Source organism: Sinocyclocheilus rhinocerous, unplaced genomic scaffold, assembly GCF_001515625.1.
Source record: "Sinocyclocheilus rhinocerous isolate Xijiao unplaced genomic scaffold, SAMN03320098_v1.1 scaffold443, whole genome shotgun sequence".
NCBI lineage: Eukaryota > Metazoa > Chordata > Actinopteri > Cypriniformes > Cyprinidae > Sinocyclocheilus > Sinocyclocheilus rhinocerous.
The window spans coordinates 104,883-117,359 of record NW_015642822.1 but is presented as its reverse complement, the minus strand read 5'-3'; the positions used below and the strand labels follow the sequence as shown (position 1 = coordinate 117,359).

The window sequence follows — 12,477 nt, the reverse complement described above, 5'->3', positions numbered from 1 at the left end:
ACATTTATAAATCGCAAATGATCTTGAAATTGCGCGCAGCTGACTGGTGTCAGATCTCCACCTTGTAAACGCCCCCTAATTAATATCATTACCATATAAAAGAGCACACGCCAATATCCGAATTTCTATGCTTGAAGCACAAGCATAGAGCACAAGCACGAGCACAAAGAAAAAAAAAAACTTTACTGAGTCTGAAATTGAGGTCCTGCAGGCGGAGGTAGAGGCTCATGCGGGGACGCTTTTTATTTAATTATTGCTTTTTATTTAATAATGTGTAATTATTCTGTGGACAAACAATGTGTGTGTGGTTAAATTTTTTTCTATTGACTATTATCAAAATGACTACTTCTAGAAACAACAGAAATAATAATAATAATAGTAATAGTAATTATAAAACAATTAGGTTTCCAAAAGTAAGAATAAACTACGAATTCAAGTAAAATTCAGTCATCTTAAAAAGTGAGCCATACTACTTTTAAAATCACTTGCTATGACAACTAATAAAAAGTTAAGTATCACGAAATTCTTCCAAAACAATAGAATATATTAAAAACCGTTATTGCAAGACATAGGCCTATTCTTAGGCTACACAGACAAAACAGTCGGAGATGCGTTTATGCATTTTTTTCTATTTTACGCATTAGTAGTAAAACAAGACTTCGCAAGTTCTCTAATATAATAATATAATAATAAAAAACATGGAATAAACAAAAATTCATATCATAACAAAAATAAACACCGGTATTCGGTATGAACCGTATACCGCCCAGCACTAAAAAAATCTGACTACACTGCACAATTAATCTCTTACACTGCATCTTTGTTGTTTATGATGAATTCGGTGCTTGCACGTACACCGCTTTTATTATTATTGCAGCTTAATGTTCAAATAGCTGCAGTACTCCGACTTTGCCACCAGGAAAAGTGCGTACGCCTGCTCAGACCCTGACGTGATTTTATATGCCGCACATTTTATAAATGAGGCCCCAGATAACTAACAATTTTGCTGAATACAACATTACTGAATAAAAGTTTGTTCATAACTTTGAGAGAGCCTTGCCAGAATGTTAGCCAAAGTTCGAACTCTGACTGCTGTTTTGCTTTTGTCAACCCATTTGAACCTTATAAAACCTTACTTTGAAGAGCTTTTGATGTGCTCCTGAGAACGCTGTGCTTTTCAGAATTAAAATTCCTGAATTTGTTTTCAAGTAGGAAACAGAATTTGCAACAGAATTGCAATTTAAAAAAATTTAATGCTGTAAGTATAGTCTTAATAAACATCATTTTTAGTATGAATTACCGATAAATGTTACATACATACAACATATGAAGTATTTCCAGAAACATTAAATTATGAATAATAAATGTTTGAAATACAACCTGTAAGTGTGTTTAATTTATATATATTTAATAAATTAATACTATAGAACGACACTTCATTTCCCAGAATTCTTTAAATTACTCAAAACATAATATAATCAGTAGATTCAAATTTTGATGTCAAGATTTACTTTTATAAAGTAATATGTTATATAAAATTATACAAACTTTATAAAATTATCTGTAAGCTGAAAAATATTTGGTGTATGATTCACTTTGTTACAATTTCCACTCAAAATTTGCTAGTAAATTTCAGAAATAATTACAAAAAAAACAAAACATCAAGTAACACTTTGAAGTAAATGAGAAATTTTGAAGCAGGACGACTTAAACAGTATTTTCTTGTAAAACGTACTCCAATCATCTTTGCTTTATTTACAACTTCGAGAAATCTTTTTTACAGTGTATGGCCAAATTTAATGCGTCAAAAATGTGTTACTTGTTTTGATAGTACTGAACTCAGTTAAAAGAAATGCCTTCATCTGTTGAGAAAAATGTATTATACATATCAAGGTATAACAAACTAATAAAAATAAATAATATGCACAAACGCATTTTTTTGTCACAGAACTGTAAATCAAACTGCTCTGATGTGTGACTAACTTACAATCTATCAAATTCCACTTCAACATCCCTTGTGCTAATTCAAATTTACACTCATGAAATGAAAGCTGATCTTTAAATTCACAATCGGTACTGGTTCTTCAACGCAGAACTCTGTAAATTACTCACTGATCTTCTCCACGAGTTTGAGCATGAGACCCCCGATGTGAAGATCCCCCTTGACCCGCAATTTAAACTTCATGCCTTCATCTCCCTCACGCTGGTCCACCTGGATGCTGAGCTCCCAGGAGTTGTGTCCGTACTCAGCAGCAGTGGCCATGACTCTGCCTGAAATCAAACCACAGACAAACACAAACAGTTACTTTAGTTGCATAAATGTAGTCACTATGATAATAGTGTGTCCTAAGAACTAGTCTGACCAACTATAGCGTTTATTCAAGGTGTAATACATCTTGAGATTAGACCAATATACGTTTTATATAACTAACTTGAAAAAGTTATGTCCAGTCTTAAAGAAAAAAAAAATCAGATGACTCACTTGTAAGACTAGTTTAAGCATTTTATGCTACAGGCCCAGGCAGCACTTGCACAGGACTTGACAACACTGTCTGGGAGAATGTAAGTTTTGTGTGCGGGTACGAAATTCCACAAAAAAAGCAGATCGCCTTACGGCAGAAACAAATTCATGTGTACAACTATACACTGTAATTATGACAGCGAATTAAAAGTTGCAAAAATAATGTTCTGCTATCTTTTAAAAATCAAAATTAGCACTTTGTTGAATGGCTTCTAGTACGATTTGGAATATGAGCACACATGACATACGGACGGCTTTGATTGTGCTTTTTTGGAGCCCGTTGAGAACCTCTGGTCACTGTACACACTTGATGACAGAAGTTTATTTTTTGTATAAACTATTCCTTTAATGTCTCTAATGACAACATCTAAAAGCAGAGGGAGTGATAGACAGAGAACTAAAGGTACAGGGTGGAGGAGGGATGTGATTACAGAACAAGAGAGACTTTAGCTTAAAATTCCTGACAAGCAGAGACAAGACCAGAGACCGAAAGAGCAGAAACAACAGAACGACTCCCACAGACCCGTCATCCTGCTGTCTGTGCTGGGTTGTACATCAATAAACAACAAAGCCCAGGTTTTACACACAAAAACACAGTCGAGCTCTGCAGTGTAAACTACACAGTCTGAGACTTTAAGGCTCTTTTTGTGACTTAAGATGGGAAAGTATGAGTGTTTTTTATAAGTTGGATTTGAGTCCTCAATTTTATTATTTAAAAATCAGGTCTGTCCACGTTCACTAAGAAGTATGGGGGAGGGCGAGATGTTTGACTAGATTAGAGATAACACACATGCTCTGAACTATCAAGACAAACTATTTATTCAGCCCCAGGGTAAACCTGGTAAGTGAGTAGGTTAACATGCCCGCAAGCGTAGAAAAAAGAATTTACACCTCCCTAGTGTAACAGCCAGATACTTAAATTCAGATATAAACAAGAAGGACTTTCTTAAGATAAATTCATCAGCGCATGATTGCATTTGAAGATCATATGCAACAATTAAATGAGGACTAAAACTGAGTTTTTCTTTCGTATATGCACTATGCACTATACTTAATAGGGCCACAAGAAAACAACCTGGGAGGGGGGACAAAACTAGAAAATGCTGTAACATCTGTAACATCAAGAACTTTTTAATCAGATAAAACCATATATAAAAGAGAATACTTTTGCAAACATGCAAAAAAAAAAAGTATTCTTCAAAATCTCTACTACAGTGATAGAAATGATACAACAACAAACCTTATTTATCTCAGAAAAGTCCTAATTGCCTTAATTTTGCCAATAGAACGAGTACAGAATATATTGAAATGTATATAATGCTGTTTTTCATGGTATGAAACATTTCTTTAATAGGGTATCTTATATCAAACTTTAACTTTTTGTAGGCTAATCAAATAAAAAAAAAATAGCGTGGGGCAAACGAACCTGGAAACGGTTATAATACTCTAATTTGAGTAAAACTATAGGCTAAAGATAAATTATTCCACTCACCTGAATGCGTTCCCGAGGATTTTCCCTTTGGAAAGTGAAACAGATCTCCTGTCCAGGTGCGCGCGCTGGAGGAAACCCCGCCCAGAATCCTACTACGGCGAAGGCTGGGCTCATGAATAATTAATTACGTAGAGCAGCGGCTCTGAGCACGTGAGCAGAGCCTGCAAACTCTCCAATGACGAAGGCGTATGTTAATTGCGAGTGTGTGACGTTGCGCTGTTCGATTCCAACACTCAAGGCTTGTATTATGAATATTAATACTGGGTTATAAGAGTCTTCACTATAGTACCATCCGTAACTTCGGTGTGTAACCTACAGGAAGGGCACGTAACGGAAGTGACTAAACGAGCCCGACACGCATACCTGAACACTAACTAGATTGTAATTGTTGCTCAAGCTATAATGTCCACATAATGACTTAACTTGAGCGTTGTGTTGTTAATGTGATTTTACCCCAGTTCTAGCCAACTGTAAATTTAAACCGGATTATACAGCTGTAAATAAATATTATGGTTGTGATTAGTGGCTATACACAAACTACAAAATTTATAAGAGTCTTCACTATAGTACCATCCGTAACTTCGGTGTGTAACCTACAGGAAGGGCACGTAACGGAAGTGACTAAACGAGCCCGACACACATACCTGAACACTAACTAGATTGTAATTGTTGCTCAAGCTATAATGTCCACATAATGACTAACTTGAGCGTTGTGTTGTGAATGTGATTTTACACCAGTTCTAGCCAACTGTAAATTTAAACCGGATTATACAGCTGTAAATAAATATTATGGTTGTGATTAGTGGCTATACACAAACTACAAAATTAAAATATTAAATTTAGCACAAGCCACATGTTATTTAAATCAAATAAATCCATATTATGAATCGTCGAGATGATAATAGACAATCTGGTGCAAATTTATTATTTCACAATAGTCTTAGATATAACAGTGATGATAAAGATGGTTGATGTTCATGTTCAAGATGATGAACAATAAACTGAATTTAAATGAATAATTTTCAATTATTTGAACAAACAGATTTTATTTCCAAATCTTTACAAACACTTTTGCTTTTCTATTAGAAGTTGTGATGTTGCGTTAGTTCATCTGTCCAGCAGAGGTCAGGCTTGGTATACTGGAAATAATAAAACTTAATTACAGGAAAAGCTTAATTTAACCACTAAGAACCCTAAGAACTCGTATGCTTTGTTTGTTTGTTGTCGTCGTATGCATTCTTTGATGTACCTTGGAGTAGCATACAAGCACGGTATGTGAATAGGCTATGGTAATCATGCAATACCGTAAATATTACTTAGGATTGATGAGAGATCACATTTTTTTGTCACGAATTGGGAATAGGAAACTATTAGTTTATGAGAAACAGACAGGCTGCTAACAAAATTTCCGTATGAAAGCACACATACTATTTATTCCTCCTAAACAACTACAACTTATGCATGACATTTTAATACAAAAAATGCCCTAAAATGTTTCAATTGCTGCGTTTCTGCAACGCAAAACTAGGTGGTGCTGTACAGCTGGTGTTCTGCCAGAGTTTAGCCACAATTTCAGCTAAAGACTCACATAGTTTCTGTCTCCCTATGGACATTATTTTATGGTTTGGTAAACCTAACACATAATGTGGACTTGACCAAAATATCAAATGTCAAGGCTCATGCTAAAGACCCTAAATATGCGCCGTTAAAGCAGACTCCCGTGGGAGAAGTGTCCTCTTACGTTTATGCTAATTCAAACCATGTCCATGTCCAACGCTTATGATCTTTTGTTTTCCATTTCAAAACGCTGAGACTTGTGTTTAGATCCTACAGGAACACCAGCAGGAGTATCTCATCATAAAGAAGAGGACAGGTGACCATTTCTCTGAACTTAAACCAATTACGCAGTTTATTATAGTTTGATCAGGCAGTCAGCGGCATCTGTGTGTCAAATAGAGAGTCTATTGTGTGGACGATTAGATCCTTCCAGTGTTAAAACTCAGGTAGGGTCCGATTGCGATCTAAAACCCAAATCCCTGCTCGGAATCCACACATGGAGATCAAAGATCACTTTGGGATCAAGCTACGCTCGCGGTGAGCTCTTTCCCTAAGTGGATCAGTCCATTAAGAAAAAAGAAAAGAAAACATTGTTGTTTACATCCTCCGTATGACCTCATTTGCCCCCTCCGCTCCAGCATTCCTGCCATAGTTTTGACATTTAAGCGCAAGTGCACGAGGCGGACAGGGAAAACAAGACTTAATCACACCCGAAGGGCGAGCGGGAGATAACAAAACAACTTCTTAACCTGAGAGTTCAGGGAGGTGATGGATGCCACTCCATCTGCGCATCGGCTTTTTAAAGGCGGTCCCTCTTCATACCAACCTGGCGCATGATTCTTTGAAAATGTTATTTTAATAATTACGAACGCCGGGAGGGCCTCTCGGCGAGGTCCTTTCGTATGAACTTGAGTTTTGATGCTCAAATAAGTTTCCACCACACGTGATGAAGCACGAGCGCAGAGCGACAGGAAACCGAGAGAGGACAAGAAAAGCTCGGAACCTGTTTGAAGTCTTGTTTAGTAGGCTACCGTACCAGCTAACGTTCTCAAAACTTTGGCTAACGTTATTATATTTAACTAAACGAAAACAGAAGAATATAAAAACTGATTTAAAGTATTAATAAAAAACTATAATAGTATCTCAGTGGTACTAAAATAATGCTTGTTCTCCCCAAGTTATGAACAAACGTTCTTCCAGTAACATTAATGTAACGTTCGTTCAAAGTTATCTGGTCTTCAAAGATCTCAAAACAAAAACGTTTTAGTTGGACATTCATCTAACATTTTTTTTTTAAAGGTTACTACTTGTTTCAGAATGTTCAGAGAACATTTAAAAGTAACGTTCCCAAAATGCTTGCAAAATGATAAAATGTAATGTTCCCTTAACATTTGCATAACCAAGAAACGTTTCTCAACATATTCTGTTACACCAAATACACAAAATAATGACCTTTAAAAAAGCATCATATGACCCCTTTAAAATTCTGGTTATTTAACACTTAACAGTTATGAACATTAAGCTTAGCACAAGCCATGTGTTATTTTAATCAAATAAATTCATATAATGAAATATCGCGATGATAACAGACATTTTGGTCCCAATTTATTATTTAACAATATTGTCTTAGTAACTGTAACAGTGATGAAGTTGGTTGACTTTAATGTCCAAGTTGATGAACAATAAACGGAATTTAAATTAATATTTTATTAAAAAAAAATATTTTATTACATTTTATTACTATAAGAAGTATATAAACACATTTGCTTTTCTTATAAGCTGTGATGGTGAGTCAGTTCATCTGTCTAACGTTTTTTTAAATGTTACTTCTTGTATCAGAATGTTCAGAGAACCCAAAATGTTTCCAAAATGATATAATGGAATGTTCCTTTAACGTTTGGAAATCTAAGAAAAAACATTTCCGGAAACATTTTTAAAATCGGACGTTTCGAACGTTCAGAGAACATTCAGAAACAGCACTTGTCTAACTTAATGGGAACGTTAGCAAATCGTTCTTAGAACGTAGGCTATTTTTGTTAGCTATGGCGACCAAACTCTTCAGATGAATCTCTCCAAGCTAAAAAACACATTTACTATGGTAAAGATAGCATTGTGCAAATGTAGTGCACAGAGGGCTGATGCTGAGAATTATGCTTTACAGACTCTTAAGCAGTGCAGTACTTAGTTAAAACTGATTTATTCCGTCCCAACGTTCCCACACTCATTATTTGTGTACAACTTCAGTTTTACAATGTGCCTCTGCTCTCGATTAGTGACGAACCCCCTCTAGATTTCTTATTTACAGCCACAGATTTAATTCAAGTCAAACATGTCAACATGGCTTAGGAAACAGTTGAGATCACTTGTGTGCATGGATCAGGCTTGGCTAAGTAAATATTACTGGCCTATAGTGAAAATAAAGCCCGGCTCAGGTTACGATAGAATTAAGCGAGCAAATGTTTGCTGTAGTGACGTTGGCATGTGTGCACACCGTGCAATTATTCCACAGACCTCACCGAGTGAGCTAACTGTCTCTATCTCACACACACAAGCAAAAATTACATAGTACAACCACGCATATGATGATACATGCGCGGTTACTGGACTGAATTTCAGCTAGATGAGCTTAATATTTAGATTACGGAACCCTTAAAGCAATAGTTCAACCCAAATGGAAAACTTCCTTTCATCTGTGGAATATAAACAAAGATACTTTTTTATACCATAAAAGCGAGTGGGAACTGAGGCTGTTAAGCTCCAAAAATGTCAAAACAGCACTATAAAAGTATTCAGTACTACTTGTACATTATTTCTATTCACACAAGTGGGTATACTGTATGTAACACACAACCGTTCAAAATATTTTTTTTTTATGTTTTTGAAATAAGTGTGTTATGCTCATCAAGGCTGCATTTATTTGATCAAAAATATGGTAAAAAATAGAAATATTGTGAAATATTATTACAATTTAAAATAACAGTTTTCTATTTGAATATATTTTAAAATGTAATTTGTGATGCAAAGCTGAATTTTCAGCATCATTACTCCAGTCTTCAGTGTCACATGATCCTTCAGAAATCCTTCTAATATGCTGATTTGCTGCTCAAGAAACATTTCTGATTATTATCAATGATGAGAACAGTTGTGCTGCTTCATATTTTTGTGGAAACTTTGGTAAATTTTTTTTTTTTTAGATTTCCATGACGAACACAGAAAGTTCAAAATAACAGCATTTATTTGAAATATAATTCTTTTGTAACATCATAAATTTCTTTAATGTCACTTTTGATCAATTTAATTCATCTTTGCTGAATAAAAGTACTTTTTTCCCCTTTCTGTATATATATAAACATGATCAAAGATAAAAAGAAGAAAAAAGTGATGCGGTTTTGAGCAACATGAGGCTGAGATGATGATGACAGAATTATTCCTAAACATAAACTATTCTTCTAGACAGTCACTTAGCACGGTTTATATGCTTTTGGAGGTTTTGAATACAACTTACGAAAAAAAACAAGCTGATTTATATAAGAGGAAAACACTAGCATTTAACAACTGCAAAATAAAATTTGGCGGATACAACTGTGATGGCATACGCACTAACCAGTGATAATATTTAGATCTATTTCTATTATAAAAAAGTTCCCTCCTGCATAGCTGCATGCTAGTCTCTGAGTGCCTGTATGTGTGACAGTCTAATTTAAGAAACGGCTACCCACGCTGGATCCAGTGCTGTACGGGGCTGAAACGTTCAACAGTAAAACAATTTTTCACTGCCTCTCTGCAGACCTCTGCCATGTTTCTGAAACCTTACGAAATGAAAGCCAACAGGGGGTAGTGTGCAATCATCCTCCTCCATCTGGCCTGTCCACTTAAATTAGCCGGGCCTTGCATCCAACGACATCTGTTTCCAATATGGTGCAAGGACGGAAGGGTGGGTGCTTGGCTTTGCAGCGGAAAATACAGCCTACTGTACTTTTAAATAGCCCATGGGAGAAGCGGGACTGATGTGGTCCGTATATCGCCTTATCCCCAGATTCCCTGTTGCTGGACTGCCACTTCTTCGGCTTTGAAAGATGTCAAATGTACAATTAGGGAGGAATTTGTGTAATGCCGTCAGTGAACACGTAGCACACGTTTCCCATGTCCCATACATACTTTGCTTTGAATGCTTGCAAATAAGACTTTAAACATTACTGCTTGAATTGATTGCAAGTGCTTCTGCTCCCCTTAATTAAGACTTTTAATTCAAATCTTTTTAAATTGAACTAAAATGGCTTTTTTGGAGCCAACTGCATGCTTGTCCACCGAACTGTTGGTGCAGCATTGTGTACGTTCAAAGCCTTTATATAGCAGTCACTCATCACTTTATGCCTTTGCTCGAACATAAATATTCCTGTTTTTACACATGTGCACATTCTTATGGTGCTAAATCATAAATCCATAGCCTTTTTTCCTTTTTAACTGGGAGGAAAGGCAGTAAAGACTGCTAAAACCAGTAGGTTCAATCCCTCATCCAGTGATACTCAGACATTTCCTGGCTCAAACCACAGCTTTAGCGGAGCTCTGCGGCAAACTTTTCTGACATTATACAGAGACAAACAGTACAAGAGCTACTAGCAAGATTATTTCTGGGCACCAAACTTTTCTAATAAGAAAATGTGAAATGTGGTTCATCATTTACTCACCCTCATGCCTTTCCAAACCTGATAATGTTCTTCTGTGGAGCACAAAAGTAGATACTTTGGTCAATCACAATGCAATATCAATGAATGAGGACTAAATCTTTCAAGCTTTAGCTTAGGGACTTAAAGAAGTGGTTCACCGAAAAATGAAAATTTGCTGAAAATTGACTCACCCTCAGGCCATCCAAGACATGGATGAAATTCAGATTTGGAGAAATGTAGCATTACATCACTTGCTCACCAACGGATGCTCTGCAGTGAATGGGTGCCGTCAGAATAAGAGTCCAAACAGCTGATAAAAACATCACAATAATCCACAAGTAATCCATATGACGGCATTTTAACTTTAAACCATTGCTTCTGGCCAAAATATGTGTCCATAATCCATAATAATGCTTCCTTCAGTGAAAAAGTCCATCTTCTGTTGTCACATCAAAATCCACCGGCATATTTGTTCAGAACTGTTTTGGACTGTTTTCACTTGTAAACAGTGAAGCATATTTCTCTCCTGGTTCAAACAAGATGAAAACAAGATTTTTCACTGGAGAAAGCAATATTATGGACAGAGGACTCTCGTTTTGATCAGAAGGTTTGAAGTCTAAAACGTCTTAATGATGGATTTCTTTCTTACAAACATGCAGCTTTTCACTTCACAAGATGTTAATTGGTGGACTGGGGTAGTGTGGATTACTTGTAGATTATTGTGATGTTTTTATCAGCTGTTTGAACTCTTATTCTGACGGCACCCATTCACTGCAGAGCATCCGTTGGTGAGCAAGTGATGAAATGCAAAAGTTATCCAAATCATGCGCCGATGAAGAAACAAACTCATCTACATCTTGAATGGCCTGAGGGTTAGTAAATTGTCAGCAAATTTTCATTTTGGGATGAACTATTCCTTTAACAGCATCACAAAAAATGGTCCATTCAGCTTGCATGCATTCCTGAAGCTCAAATAGTAGAGCATTGTGCCAGCAATGCCAAGGTCATGGGTTCAATATGCATGAACTGATACAACATATACTTTGAATGCTATATAAGTTGCTTAGGACATAAACATCTGCCAAACGCATGAATGTAAATATGGCAAATATTCTCAAGTACAGACTAAATTTAAAATCACTGTTCACTAATAATCTTTCCCTCCATTGATTTTTAACTTGAGAACCACAGATCATTAGTTCAGTGAACTTAACTGGAGAACCAGATCATTCATGAATGAATCATTCAATCAACTGATTCATTAAAAACATTGGACTCAAAATCTAGATTTGTTCATGATAGCACAAAGTCATAAAAACTACTTTTAGCACCATTTTATGGTGTTTTGTAGTTCACATATATCTCAGCGGCAAGTTAGTGCTAAACAAAAGATCGCTGTGAAAAATGATTTGTTATTGTACATGTCTCAAGGGACGCCACGCACAGAGTGCCACATTGAGTCGTGATTTTAGACGCAGGGCTGAAATGGTAAAGCGGGGTGTTGTGTGAAACCATCTGGAAGAGATCTGGCATTTTTCAAAATCCATTTTTGTTTATCCAGAGGCAAAGACACATACTCGAAGCGGCCATACAGTTTCCAATGCTGAATGAATGAATTCCATTTTTCCATTCACACTCAGGAAGGAGATGCACTGCAAAATCTGATAAGGATGATGACAAACTTTAAAGTTGTCCAAATGAAGTTCTTAGTGATGCATATTACTAATCAGAAATTAAGTTTTGATATATTTTTGGTAGGAAATTTACAAAATATCTTCATGGAACATGATCTGTACTTAATATCCTAATGATTTTTGGCATAAAAGAAAAATCTATAATTTTGACCCATACAATGTTTTTTTGGCTATTGCTAAAAATATATCCCAGCGACTTAAGGCTGGTTTTGTGGTCCAGGGTCACAAATTATTGATGTAAAATACCTGTCTATCATTCCCAATCTCTCAGTACACTTGAAGGTGTGTCCTTGATATTATGATGGTCTGTTGGTGGTGAAGGACATCAGCACCTGTGGGCACATCTGGACCAGCGTTCTCACGGGCGATCAAACGAGCACTTCCTCTAGTGTCCCTGCATCAAGCAGCTGTGCGTCTCATAAAGGCCATATGTTGTAGACGTCTCTTCACCTCCTCGGATTTCTCTTTCATCCTCTCTCTCTCGCTCTCTTTATTCTGTCTGTAAATCCTCCCGCTCTGTGGACTCCATCTGATAACGAGTCTCCA

General features: G+C 36.2%; 1 protein-coding gene across 2 annotated transcripts in view; it reads right to left on the bottom strand.

The window, feature by feature from the left end:
- The window catches only part of LOC107756669 (fermitin family homolog 1), a 24,934-nt gene extending 14,668 nt beyond the window's left edge, over positions 1-10,266 (bottom strand). Inside the window, exons 1-2 of one of the 2 annotated variants that reach the window (XM_016573865.1) lie at positions 10,259-10,266; positions 2,113-2,271 (exon numbers count right to left, since the gene is read on the bottom strand). In XM_016573865.1, coding sequence (XP_016429351.1) covers positions 2,113-2,263 — 151 coding nt within the window. In that variant the 5' untranslated portion in view covers positions 2,264-2,271; positions 10,259-10,266. Of the gene's footprint in view, positions 1-2,112; positions 2,272-4,013; positions 4,170-10,258 lie in introns of those variants that run through there. The other variant, XM_016573863.1, reaches the window with a different exon arrangement.
- Between the last annotated feature and the right edge of the window lie 2,211 nt (positions 10,267-12,477).